At 43.8% G+C, this 14527-nt stretch overlaps 1 protein-coding gene across 1 annotated transcript in view; it reads left to right on the forward strand.

Moving 5' to 3' along the window:
- PORCN (porcupine O-acyltransferase) overlaps positions 1-14527 on the forward strand; it is a 33342-nt gene that overhangs the window by 4791 nt on the left and 14024 nt on the right. Inside the window, exons 4-6 of the mRNA XM_082263829.1 lie at positions 212-255; positions 1445-1626; positions 3056-3186. Of these exons, the coding sequence (XP_082119955.1) occupies positions 212-255; positions 1445-1626; positions 3056-3186 (357 nt within the window). The remainder of the gene's footprint in view (positions 1-211; positions 256-1444; positions 1627-3055; positions 3187-14527) is intronic.

Here is a 14527-nt window from a genome sequence, read left to right on the forward strand (position 1 = left end):
GAGGTCTCCATATGCAACCATCGCAGAAAAAGCATAAAAAATCAATCCAAAATGGTAGATAAGAGTAATGTGCCTTTTTCAAAAATTATATCATGGTAGTAGCACATTAATTACGTTAAAGCCTGTGTATGAGCCATTTAGGCAAATGTCTTTACACCCATACTTGTGTTGTTTGGCATTTATTTGATTTGCATGTTTCCTGTGTTGACAGTGAGATGCATATGGTGGATACAGCAAGTTGGCATAAAATGAGAGGTTAGTACTCAAATTTTCTTTGTATTTATTAAAGAAATCCCCGTTCATTGGTTAACATCCACAGACTGCACCCTATAGGGAGAGAGCAACTTGTAAAAATAAAACGCTATCTATTTATCTACATAAGTACATTATTTGAGAAATTGCTTAATATGTTTTATATGATCCATAAACTAATATTCATTTTTTTATTTTATTTTTTTACTGCACAAAGAGACCCGGTCACCACTCCATGCCAATTAAGATAAGCATCTTAAAAACTCACATAGGTATATGTTTGGCTAAATTTTTTTAAATCGTTGCCCTCACTGTGTTTAAAACAGAACTCTTGTTCTTAATTACTTCTGACACTAAGGAGTCATAGCGTTAGCCAAGGCGCCGAGGAAGCCTTATACTATCTGCAAATATTCCCAGGACCTTCACCGGAGCAGAGCTGGGGTAAGAGAGCAGCTGGGTTCATCTAGAATGAGTCAGAGGTCATTAAAAAGATTTTTGGCACAAGGAGGCAAAGAGTTTTCTAACTAATACAGCCTAGTATAGGCGTATGTGATTACTTTAACTAGAGATGTTTGTGTGCCATGGTGGCTGGGTCTCTTTAAGGAAATAATATGCTTTTGCTAATCGCATTTGCTAAATTAGTATATAAAGAATTGATCAAAGCAAACCTAAGATGTACCCAGTCAGAGCCAAGTGACCATATCAAAACCGGTAAGGTAAGGAGAATATACCTACCTCTGTGTATTACCTGCTGCCTTTTTGGCTCACTAGAGGCCCCTGCAAAATCACTGCGTAAGTTCTAATACACACTGGGTTGGAGCTTACACAGGGCTGTATGACAGTAAATGAGCCTGGTGATTGGCCAGTCACATGCACCTTTATACCTAGATGTACTAGATTTTTCTTTGGCTCTGATGTGTGCAGAAGGTGAAAATAGAATGTAAGTGTGTGGTCTTAGACTCCTTACACTCCCTGCTCTTAATACTTTTCCCTGTATGGGCATAGTGTTGAGCCACTTAAATAAATTCTTTGTATTCAGCTTCTGGAAGGAAATATACATTATTGTATCCTTGATAACCTTGATAACACCCACTGGAGGCTCTGTATCTACAATCAGACACTCCATTGTATTGACTAAATACATCCTGTCCCCTCTCCTCTTTTTCTTATCATGTCTTTTAACTTTCTATAGGTGCACAAATGATAGTAGCGATGAAGGCTGTATCTCTCGGTTTTGATGTAGACCGTGGCATCGTCCGCTGCATCCCGTCTCCTGTGGAGTTCATGGGATATGTCTACTTTGTTGGCACTGTCATCTTTGGACCTTGGATCAGTTTTACCAGCTACCAGCAGGCCTTAAATGGACAGAAATTGGTGAGGAACTTTTAAGAGGGAAATCGGCATGGGATGCCTGGGTATAATTAATTGGACCATGTGCGTTTATGGGGGACAAGTTATGGGAACTGCTTTAGCTAACTGGTACAGTCTTAGGGCTGTCATCCCTATCCTGACTTCACTAACTGGAAAGTCAGTGACCTAGAACATGTATACAGCCAGTAAAGTCTAAAAGGTCTTAATTACTAATCCACATACTTGGTCCAGGTCAGCAACTCACTAGGTAGCGAAGCCAGTGTTAGGCTCCTTTCACATGGGCGTTCCGTATGTCAGTAAATCACCCCATCCGTTTGCGGGTGATATACGGACATAATGCATGTCAATTGGATTGCGGATGTCAGCGGATGACCATCCGCTGACATCCGATTTGCGTCCTTTCAGTTCTGTTCCGTTTTTTGGAACGGAACAGAACCCTATTTTTCTTCCGTTTAAAAAAAACGGAAAGGACGCAAAATCGGATGTCAGTGGTGTCATCCGCTGACATCCGCAATCCCATTGACATACATTATGTCTGTATATCATCCGCAAACGGATGGGATGATATGCGTACATACAGACCGGATGACACAAGTGTCATCTGTGTCCGTAAAAAAAAAAAGTGCCGCAGCGGACAAAATAAACTGAGCGGCCGTGTGAAAGGTGCCTTAGGGTATTTTTCTGGTATCTAAACAAAATTATGCCCAAATTCTTACTCAGAATGGTAGATTTATTATCATCAGCTGTGCACAGAGTCAGTCAGTGGTGCTCATTACTTTGACAGCTTGATGCAATTTTTATGCTACATATATATGACATTTATGTCATATACCTGATGAACATTATCTCATTGTAATATCATTTCATTTAAGTTGACTTCCAAGAAGGTATAAAAAACCAAAACACAAATTAATGCAGATTAGTATTTGTTACTACATAATTAAAAGAGGGAGACCAAAGAGCTGCTGTTCTGACCTATTTACAGTACATTTATGCTTGAGCTTTTGAGCTCTATATGCAACAGATTTTTTTTTTTTTTTTAAAGAAGCTATGGAAATCCTGAGAAACGGACAGAAGGAGCCTAAACCTTTTAGCCTGACTGCATACTTAATTTTTTTTATTTTTTGACAGACACTCTCATGTTTACTACTGTAACCAGTCAGTTTTGTGCTTTTAGAATGTCAGCGCAGGTGCGACAGTGAAAGGCAGCTGCTTGGCTTCCAATACAATGGTTTTCTAATATAAGTTCTAATATTTTCTAGTATGGAAAATTAGGTCCAGTGTTTGATGAGGAATTGGAGTTTTGCATGTTGTTTGTTCACTCACGGCAATGTCAAGGGCTCTATTGCCCGCAGTGCACTGTGGCTGACCCAACTCTCCAGTCTCCACATAATGACTTGCTCTGATCCTGTTTTCTTTGTGTTTGGTACAGACATTCAGCTGGTTTCGCCGTGTGCTGCGCAGTCTGATTCTGAGCATCTTCTGCCTGCTGATGTCTACTTGTGTGTCTCCATACCTGTTCCCCTACTTTATCCCTATATATGGAGACCGACTGCTGAGGAAGTAAGATTGTTTGTTTTTTTTTTTTTCCTTTCTCTTTAAAATTGTATTTGCTTATATATGGGAAAATGTAACAATCTGTACCTATGTGCTGTGTCTGGATCTCTCTGCTATTTTCTGTCTCCAGCTGGAACTGTCTTATGTGTCTATCCTGTCTCTGCTTCCTACCCCTCTGTCCTTATCCTTCCTTCTACCTTCCTCCCCATTCCCATTCATCCTTTTTCTTTTTTTGTAATTCTTTATTTAGAAATGTCACATTACAAGCATATCACATTCAATAACAACCATAAGTGTAAAAAGATCATACAATCTAATTCATATGGAATACAATTTTGACATAAGTTTCACAAATATCAGTAAGATAAAGGTCGGGTAAAAGTGCATACCATGTCGAACATGTCAAATTTACAGTAGAATACTGAGAAGCAAACATATCCTGCCTATATGCTATCTTGAGCAGGTAAGGGTAATCAGGGATAGGAATAACAAAATTGGAACGATGTGGGATTTTTTGAAATGGGAACAAAATTAGGATGACCAACTAATTGGATTATAGTGTAGGTTGAAAGGAGAAGAAATGTTAGATTGCAAGAGACAATTAATAATTTGCCAGGTGAATCCCCTTAAGGGACAGGGAAACGGCTATTCCTCCCTGGGAGGTAATCAGGGGAATAAAAAGGAAAAAATAGAGAGTTGGGATAAATCCGCTAGGTAGTGTCACACGAAACATGTCTATTGTACGGGGGTGGGGGAGGTTATCTACCCCTGTGAGTAGGCATTTAGATGAGATTTAAGTGTCCGTGAATGTGAAATACTGCCATGGTCTCTAAGTCTGCCTAAATTTCTCTTCTGAGTTGTTTTAAGGTGAATTTGAGATCCTCTATGTTTAGAATTTCATTGACTTTGGAAAACCATAAAGTTTTTGAGGTGGGGTTGCTAGACTGCCCCATTTTGTAGAATTTGAACACAGGCCTTAACTGCATTCAGTAGATGAATGGTCAGGAAGGATTTATAATTCAAGATAGGTCTGTCCGTCATGTGTAGGAGACACGCTGTTGATTTGTCACTCAAGTCCATGGAGGCACAGTGAGTTGTTTAATCGGATCTGTGACTTCTTTCCAGATGGGCTGGATCTTTGGGCATTCTCAGAAAATGTGTAACATCATGCCCATTCATCCTTTCTGATCCTTCTTTATCTCTTCTTCTCCATTTTCTCCTATTCCATTATCTCTGACTCTTCCTTATTCCTTCCTCCCCATTCTCGTCCATTCCATTACCTCTGAACTTTCCTTATTCCTTCCTCCCTATTCTCTCCCATTCTATTATCTTTGACCCTTCCTTATTTCTTTCTCCATACTCTCTCCTATTCCATTATCTCTGACCCTTCTTTATTACATTCTCCCTATTCTCTCCCATTCTATTATTTCTGACCCTTCCTTATTCATTCCTCCCCTTTCTTACCTCCATTATTACATTTCCATCTTCTCTGATTATTTTTTCCCTTTCCTTTTTGTCTTTTGTTATCTCATCTGTTATTTTCACCTTCTTAACTTTTCTATCTTGCTTCCTCTCTTAATTCTGCATCTTCTTCTGTTTGTTATTACCATGCTCTCCTGATTCTCTATTTCTCTTATGTTTCCTGTCTGTATATCCTGTCAGGTAGGTAACCTAATCACTAAAATTCAACCTAAATTATCCAATGAAGTTGGTCCCTCACTAATAATTACCAAGAACGTTTTAACCAGCGATGGGGTGACTTCTATTAGTGATAACAGAAGCTGAATTTCAGTATTTCTGCTGCAAGCAAAGTGTTGTAGGTCACATTTTATTTCCTGTCCTACAATTAATATTGTGTAAACAGATACAGTGCACTTACTGTACATAGAAAATGGGACTCGTTTGCAGAGGGTTCAAAATAAGAAGTGTCATTGGCTGTGAGAGGCTGGCCGTCTGTTGTATTCTCTCTTGATATCTGATATGTGATGTCCGATTTTCAGAGTTCTCTTTTTTTCCTTCTATTCTTCTAACATGAATTCTTCAGCAAGAAACGCAAAGCCAGGTACACCACTCTGTCCTCTGTGAATCACCTGTGTCTTTCATCACCTCAAACTTCATATGTCTGTCTTTTCTTCTGTCTTGTATCTAGCATTCCCAGCTTAGCAGCAGAAAATACCCTTAACCTATACCACAAAATGTAGATGACTTTGAAGCAGTGGCAGAACTACCAGGGTCGCAAAGATTGCACTGGCGACCCAGATCCAGTGTTCCGCCATTGTGGGGTGGCCCTGGGTCCCTCTCCCAGCATAAGCCAGTTTAGGCACTCTGTACCAATTCCTGGAGCCCAGTGCTGGGACAAGTTCAAGCACTGAGCTCAGGTTACCTGCCTAATTAGGCACGCCAGCATGGGCATCCGGGACACCTGCCCAGCATCTCTTGCAGGGTGCCCAGGGTCCCACAGGTGGCAATCGCCCCCTCTGTGGCAGCCAGCATGTCTCCCCGCCGATTGCCTGCACAGTACATACCTCACTGACCTCACTGAAGCCAGCTCCTCCTCCTTGGTGCCGATGTTCTCCTGTACACAGATGGGAGGAGGAACTTTGAACTGAAAGAGGCATGCTGATGATCTGAGGTCTGTGTTTATTGCTGTATACATCTTGGGCCCCTGGCGCCCTGTAGAGATGCGAGTCAAGTGCCTCGGGTGCCCCCAAGATTGGGGGGGGGGAGGGGGGGTTGTGGGGTGCTGTTCTGAGGGGGGTGGAGCAAATATGGAGGGTTAAGAAAATATGTCCTGGAGAAGATTAGGAGAGTGGAGAGGGTTTGTTTCAGGATGGAGGCATCAGAGGTGTATGTACAGGGGTCACAACTGTGGCATATAGAGAAGGGGCAGTGGGGGGTGGCATATAAAGAGAGCAATCCTCTCCATTTTCAGTCGCTGAAAGGCTGCAGGAGGAAAATGGAGGGGATTGGTTCCTCTACATTCTGTCCCTCCTATCCACCTCCTGCTGCCCCCAGGCCGTTATCCCCCCCCCCCCCCAGTGCTGCCCCAACTTCTCCCTCCCCTCTCCTGCCGGATGCTGCAGGTGGATGTTTCAAGATGGAGAGCAGGGAATGGGCTAGTAAATGTGAATAGAGTCAGTTCTCCATGTCATTCTGGGATCTGGGGAAACTCTGTACAGATGTATTCCTGTCCATTCATTCTGTGCAGCTGGGACTGCAGAGATGGAGGTTGAGGGCTGTGTCCTCAGTCTCCTTTCTCTGTCTCAAAGGTGAAACATCAGAGGTCTTTTTAAACCCCTGATATCTCACCAAAGCCCCCTAACAACAGGCTCCTAACAAAGTTTGTAAAAAATAATAAATTAAATTGTAAAAAAAACACTACTGACACCAGTGGTGGAACTACCAGGGTCGCAAAGGTCGCACTTGCGACCAGGCCCTGGCGTTCCACCACTGTAGGTGGTGGAACGCCAGCCAGGGATCGGGGGGGACCTTTATGGTTTCTTGCACCGGGGCCGTGAAGGTTCTATTTACGCCTCTAACTTGAAGAATACCATTAACATGCCTCAGAAGATAAACAGAAAGGGCAGTGATTAGGCTAAAGATTTGATTGTCTGAGATGATGTATTCCTGCCGACTGATTTCCTCCCCGGAAACTCTCATGTAATAGACATTCTTTCATCAGCCTGAAATGGCCGATAACATGACGTTCAACTCAAGTTGAACTTTAGGTATAAAATGTTTTTAGGTATAAAATTTGATTGGTATTAATCTGTGGTTATATTCTTGTCCGATTGACATGATAGTAGTAGTTTTATCATTAATTTTGGCAAGAATAGCCTGTTTATGGGGAGATCCATGACGTAACCACCCAGTCAAAAAAAAAAACTAGCCTGCACAATAAATTCCTATGCCTGTTTGGGAGTCCTCTCAACGCATTCTGAAGGTTGAAAAGGAGTGAATGGCTGGAATGCTCAGATGTGGACAGGCACTTATATTAAAGACAGGATCTTTACCTTTCAAGCAGAAGTTGAGTGCAATATATTTATATATGGTCACAGCCATAGTCTTTAAAATGTGTATGGAATGGCAGATGCTTAGAGGATAAACATGACGACCACAACTTACAAAGTATACTTGGTTAGCTGTGTGTAAAAATCTACCTCCTGACCCCATCCCCCAGGTTTGCTCATTGTGTAACCAGCTTTACAACATTCTGATTGTACATTCTTCTTTTAGGCCAACAGTTCTGTAGTGCTAGAGCCTACCTAATCACACAGTTTGGTTAAGCTGGGTACACACGGGCCGCAGGGCAGCCATCAGAAATTTTGGGGCCCCTTACAAAGCTTTAGGCCTGGGCCCCCCGGGTCTGACCACCAACATTCCCCAGGGCCCATTCACTGGCTGTCATACAGAATCCATCCACTGGTCATCCCACAGTGCACCCACTTTTATTTTAACACGATTACAACTTACTATATTAGAACTCCCCATATATTCCCCAAATTTTCAGCAAAGGGACATCCCAATCCAGCAAAAAGACATCAAAATCCAGCAAAGCCACATTCCTGTATATTCAGCAAAGAGACATTCAGCAAGGAGACATCCCCATATATTCAGCAAATAGACATTCCCATATATTCAGCAAAGAGACATTCCCATATATTCAGCAAAGAGACAGCCCAATCAAGAAAAGAGACGGCCTAATCCAGCATAGACATCTGTAAAGGCAGTGACTCACTCCATGGCTGCCCTGCTTTAGCAATTGCTAGTTACTACAGCTTCAACAACTTGGTCTCATTGGTTGGAGCCTTGGCAGCTGGGGCCCTCGGGACACCCAGGCCACCTACATGTGTATGGGCTGTTCCCCCCTGATGGCAGTCCTGATGGGCTAACATTTGCCGGTTCAAAGAAAACGGCCGACATTCGGCCCGTATGTATGTTTGGCCCACTTCTGTCGGATGTGCATGTTGGAAAACCTGCACCCGACCGACTCCCGATCTGTGCTCTCAGCCAATGGCAGAGAGCGCTGATCAGAGTGTTCTGGTGGGGAAGCGTCCCCCTGTCAGAACACAACAGCTCAGCGGGGGAGATTGCCGTACTTACTTCTCATAGGGAGTACAGCAGCTCCAACTGGAGCTGACCATTTTTTTTTTTTTTTTTTTAACCCGCTGGCTGGGTTAAATGGGAAAAAACCTATAGAGTGTACCAGGCTTTAGGTAGGCTTTTTATACTATAAAGAAGTTGGTACAATACATCTAAAGGAGATTGTACCATCAGAATGTCTGGTAAGCATTATATATTCAGCCGGGCACCAAGGTGTATTTAGCAGGAACTCAAACTCACCATTCAGAATTAATGTTTTATTGACTTGACTGTTCTAAAATAGTAAAGGTTAACATTTTGTTTGTAGAGTGAAAACAGAAAAAAATTGATGTTCTCTGTATAAACCACGTATAACCTTTTTGTTATTTTGGAGCAGTTCCTTTATTCTCTGTGTAATCCTGGTTATATATGCTAGTGCCTCTTTAGGACAAGGTGCCCAGCCCACGGAGCCCTCTGATGTGGCCCACAACCTCAAACCAGGGAAGCGCATGCCCATGCTCTGCGATGGTGATTCTGTAAGCCCAGATAGCGATCAAGGCATTGCCGACCTGCCATCCCAGAGCATCAGAGTGCATGGCACTGGTGCCCGCAGCAGAGGAAGCAGGCAGCCGTGGAAAGGAGCAGGAGCTGAAAAAAGCTGATTCTTCCCTTGTAGCGCCGACTCCTGTCCCAATCGTCTATGGCTCAGTGCAGCTAACCCACAGAAAAGCAGTCAGTGCACTGTGCTGCACTTATGGTGTGGGTAAACCGCAATGTATCAGTGTGAAAGCAGCCTTATACAGAGCTCAGGACAGTAAGGGTTTGTTTACATTTGCAGTTCGGGGGGCGGTAAAACCCCATAGTTCCTTGTGGCCCACAGCCGGCTACCTAATCACTTAGGTGGCCCTCGCTCTTTAAAAGGTCTGCTTTAGGATATTTATTTTATTATCTTTAAGGGGGGTGCCTGCTGTCTGCTAATTTTAATCTTTTTGGTTCATTCATGCCATCCTGAAACTTTTTCTAAAGCTGTTACTTTTTAGCCAGTTTTTTCCCCTCTAGTATTGGCTGTATTTCCATTGGCCTTACATATAACACAAAGCTGCTTTCTGGATATATTAGAATCACACATAGTTCTAAGTCCTATTACAAAAATACAGCAACAAAGTAATCTAAATGTAAACCACACAAAAGGAAGAAAGATTGACATAGCAATGTATTTTGTATATTTGGGGGGAGAAGGTATAGAATATGATACTTTAAAGCTGGGAAACCCCTTTAACCCTTTAACTGCAAGGTCCGTACCGCATACGGACCTACAGCACTGCTTGCAAATGGCCAGGTCCGTACACGGTACGTACCTCAGTTGTCCTTCTGCTATAAGCTCATGGCCACTTCAGTGACCATGAACTTATATCATAATTGTTCAGCAGACACTGCTGAACATATTAATAGCTGTGATCAGAGCAATTTACCCAAAATGTGACACAACCCCCAGCCACCACTGCTCTGCCACTGTGTCTCCCACCCCTTCACTTGCCTATGCTGACATCTAAAGCGCGCCCCCCCCCCCCCCCCCGCAAACTCCGATCCTTCTCTGGCTGTCCTGCAGCTGTCAGATTCTCTCCTCTGCCCTCCTGCTGGCTCCCACCGAGGGGTCCAGTAAACGTGTTTTACCAGCTCCCTTCCTACCCTAAGGCCCCATGCACACAGGGCATTTTTGCAGCTGCTGTTATGAACGTCAGGCGTTTTTTTTTTTTTGCATCTTAAAAACGCCCCTCCATGTTATTCTATGGCCTCATGCACACACAGGCTCTTAGGAGCTCCAAGTGGCATAGGCTTTTTTAAGCTGCAAAAAAAAACCCAGGGCCTGCGCATTCTGAGGACCAGCGTCAGAGCTGTACAAACGTCTTGACGCTGCTAAAGGCTGGATAATATTGCTTAACGTTGCTTATACAGCGCTAAGTCACGTTATATGTCTTTTTTTTTTTTTTTTTTTTTATGTGAAAATCAATGGTTCCCTATGGGAGTCCATTGATTTGAATGGAAGTTGCATCACAAGTGTCGGGCTTGTGGTGCAACTTGCATTCTAAGGGTCTTGAGGGGAACTCCACGCCAAAATGGGGAAAAACACGGCGTGGGGGTCCCCCCCCCAGGTTCCAAACCAGGCCCTTTGGGTTTGGTATGGATTTTGAGGGGACCACCATGCCGAAAAAACACTGTGGGGTCCCCCCAAAATCTATACCAGACCCTTATTTGAGCATGCAGCCCGGCAGGCCAGGAAAGGGGAGGGGACGAGCAAGCGGCCCCACCCCCCCTGAACCATACCAAGCCACACGCCCTCAACATGGGGGGGTTGCTTTGGGGCAGGGGGAGCTCTGCACCCCACCACCCCAAAGCACCTTGCCCCCATGTTGATGAGGACAAGGGCCTCTTCCCAACAACCCTGGGCAGTGGTTGTGGGGGTCTGTGGGCAGGGGGCTTATTGGAATCTGGAAGCCTCAGATCCTGGACCCCCTCCCTATGTGAATGGGTATGGGGTACATTGTACCCCTACCCATTCACCCCATAAAAGGCAGTGTGTATAAATAATGACAGGAGACGTTTTGAGAAGTTTATTAAAAATCTTCTTCCGGTCTTCTCTGGTCTTCCCCCTCAAGATTCTCAGAGCGCAAGTCGCACCACAAGTAGGATCATCCTGATCTGACTTGTGATGCAACTTCCATTCAAATCGATAGGCTGAAAGCCATATCAAAGACCGCTCCTAGGCAACCATTGATTTTGAATGGAGGCAGAAAAAACGCTACTAAAAGCCAACGTGTCCAAATGTGCAATAACGCGAATGGAAAAAGCTACTAAAAGCACGTTTTTACACCTGCTTTTTCCTGGCGTTAGAAGTGGCTCTGCAGCTTGTTTTTTCTGACGCCCTGTGTGCATGGGGCCTAAAGGAATGCAGTCAGCATTCCTTACAGATCGCTTCTGCATTCTTAAAACTGTGTTTACTATGTGTCAGTTTGTGAATGAAACAATGTTTCATTTTACCAATCAATAGGAGCCTATACAAACTCCTTATCCATTCAAATACAGTGCAGCTCAGGCTGCAGAGAAAGGGACTGTCTTTAGACCTTTCTCTGTTTAAAAAAAGAGACATTAGAGGTCTGTCCAGACCCCTGATGTCTCTCCAAAGTGCCCCCCTCAAAAAAAGTATTGAGAATAAAATGTAAAAAAAAACTAAAAACTAAAAACAGAAAAAAAATAGTAAGGGTAGATTTAGACATGTGTCTAGGGTCCCTTTCACATGACGGATTCCGCTTGCTCAGCGGGGATCGCTGTCCGAGGGGCCCGTCTATGCTCACTGTGCAGAGGCGAACCTATTAGGGTCCCACTCTCCTCTATGGGGAGATCGGATGAAAACGGATAGCCTATCCATTTTCATTCAATCCCATTCAATCTGACCCGCTGGACGGATGGCGAAAGTATCGCCATCCGCCTGTTTTCAGCGGATCTTGTCGGATCGGATGCCAGGCGGGTGTCAGCGGACACATATCCACTGACATCCGCCTTCCCATAGAGAAGAATAGGTGGCCCGATTAGGTCCGCCTAAAAAACGAACAGGTGGACCTGATGGGTCGGATCATGTGAAAGGGGCCTAAATCTCCCTTGCCTCTGAAGCCCAATCCACATTTGGATCGAACTTCAGAGGCTACTGACAGGCGGTGAGAAAGCAATGTAATGCCTCCTCACTACCAGCTTTAACCCCATTTTACCAACCAATGCACCGCAAACACTTGCATTGCACAAGGTTGCGGGGAGTTTGCGGTGCTTCCCCTTGACATGAATGTGTAGTGTTCAGGGGAAGACATCGCTACAAGTTGGGTCAAGTTTGCCACGGGCGCAAAGCAACGTGGCATCAGCACCCTGTCCATTGCCTATTACAGCTTAAAGCAGAGCTCCACCCAAAAAGGGAAGCTCCCCTTGTTGGCACCCTCCCCCTCTCCACTGCCACATTTGGCACTTTTTGGGGCTACCTGGTTTTGACAGGTATCTGCTCCTGCTTCTGGGGTACCTACTCCCGCTTCTGGGTAAGATCGCCATGGCAATGTACAAAGCTGTTTGGCCCCTCCTCCTTCCCTCTGCAGCCTTCTGAGACACACACACAGAAGAATGCGAGACCATTCACAAAGCGCAGCGCTACTCACTCATGAGCAGTAGAAAACCGACTGGGAGGCCGGAAGTCTTCCCTGCCAGTTTCCCTTAGGCCCCTTTCACACGGCTCCGTTCCGTCAACTGAGCCGTTCTGCTCAGCGGGGGATTGATCCGCTGATCCCTGCTGAGCAGGCGGATGACAGCTCCGTCTCGCTCTGTGTGCAGAGACGGAGGTGTCATATCCCCGCTGTCCTCTATGGGGGAATCGGATGACAATGGACCGCCTGTCCGTTCTCATCCAATCCGATCTGCCAGACAGATGGAAAATAGGGTTTCCATCCTTCCGGATTTGATGGATCGGATGTCAGTGGACATGTCTCCGCTGACATCTGCTGCCCCATAGAGATGCATGGGGCATTCATTCAGATCCGCCTGAAAAGTGACAGGCGGATCTGAATGGTCCGCATGTGTGAAAGCGGCCTAAGTGAAAATGCCGCCACCAACACCCGAAGCCGATTGAAGAATCAGGTCGAATGCTGACATCACTGGATCCCTGGACAGGTAAATGTCCTTGTATGAAAAGTCGGCAGCTGCAGTATTTGTAGCTGCTGACTTTTAATTTTTTGGGGTAAGACTTTTGCTTCTCTTTAGCGCATTTTTGCCTCCCCCCAACTGCAAGTCTAAAGAAGATCAAAGGCCTTGTTCACACGGGACATACTACGGCGAGGCCATGCATAGCTGCACAGGGATGTACAGGTATTCTGCGCATTCCATGTGCGCAATCCCATTGATGTCAATTGGGACGCAGTGGCTGCATAGGAATGCACAGGTGTTCTTCTTTATATCCTACAGGTCATGTGTTTTCAGAAAGTTTATGGTTTGGGGGGTTTTATTTCAAATTCTCCAAGCTGTAAGTAAAAAATGAAAACCTCCAAAATTTTAGAGCGATTTTTAAGTACTTTTTGATTTTTGCGATTTTGTAAAAATAACAAATATTTATTATTCATTGACTCAATACAGGTTAAGCTTTTATATTTAGTAGGAATTTAACAGAAATATTGTAAAAATTGTTGTATTGGTATCTGCTAATAATGATTTTAGTATACTTTTTGTGAAAATATTGTTTTGATATTTACGCAAACATTGCGGGGTCCTAACAAATAGTAGCACCTTTTTTTTTTTAAAGCTGTAAGGGAAAAATAAAAACCTTCAGATTTTTAGAGAAATTTGGATATTTACATTTTTTTGCGTACGTTTTTGATTTTCACCCTTTCGCAAAAAAGGCGCAATTTAAAAAGTTACAAATCTTTATTTACTAACTCAATACAGGTTACGCTTTTATATTTAGTAGGAACTTTGTAAACTTTGCTGTGTTTTTATCTGCCAATAATGATTTTAGTGTATAATTTTAGCAAAAATATTGTTTCGATAAACATTTGCGCAAATATCGTGGGGCCTTAAAAATCAGTAGCACCTTCTTTTTATTCTACCAGTTCTATGCTTTCAGAAGATATATGGTTTGGATGGTATTTTACAAACTCTGAAAGCTACAAGTGAAAAATAAAAAGGCAATGGAAAAATTGCAAAAAATGGTCAGGCCAGCTGAGTATAAAAGTGGAGTGCAGGGCCTGGCAGCGAGAGGGTTAAATTTAATTTAACTCATTAATCCTGACTACATATGATATTTCTATGCGCACTTCTGTTTCTGCGAGCATCTTCAGTAAAAACGTAAAATGCAAAGCAAGTAACAGGGATACTGCAGTCATGTCTGTTGCTCATTTCTGATTGGCTGTTCTTGGTAGCTGCCATTTTGCATTCCATCTGTGTGTGTTTTTTTTTTTGTTTGTTTTCGCACTAGGATACTAAATTAACTTTTTTGTTTTCTACTTCTCTGCTGTACCTTTCACTCATCTGTGTTTCTGCTTCTCTATATAACAGGGGGCTTGTCGTACGGTAAGTCTAACACTTCTTCCCAGCTTTTCCTTATTGGTAAGAACATGACCTCCATCCAAACAGACTAGTCGTCTAAGTCTCTTTCTTAGTGGCTGACCAGGACTAAGTGTGGCCTGGGCCCATTTGCTCTATTCTTGTTATGGGTCAGTGAAGCCGGAGACAGCCAGGC

The sequence above is a fragment of the Pelophylax lessonae genome, assembly GCF_965119305.1.
Source record: "Pelophylax lessonae genome assembly, chromosome: 7".
Lineage (NCBI taxonomy): Eukaryota > Metazoa > Chordata > Amphibia > Anura > Ranidae > Pelophylax > Pelophylax lessonae.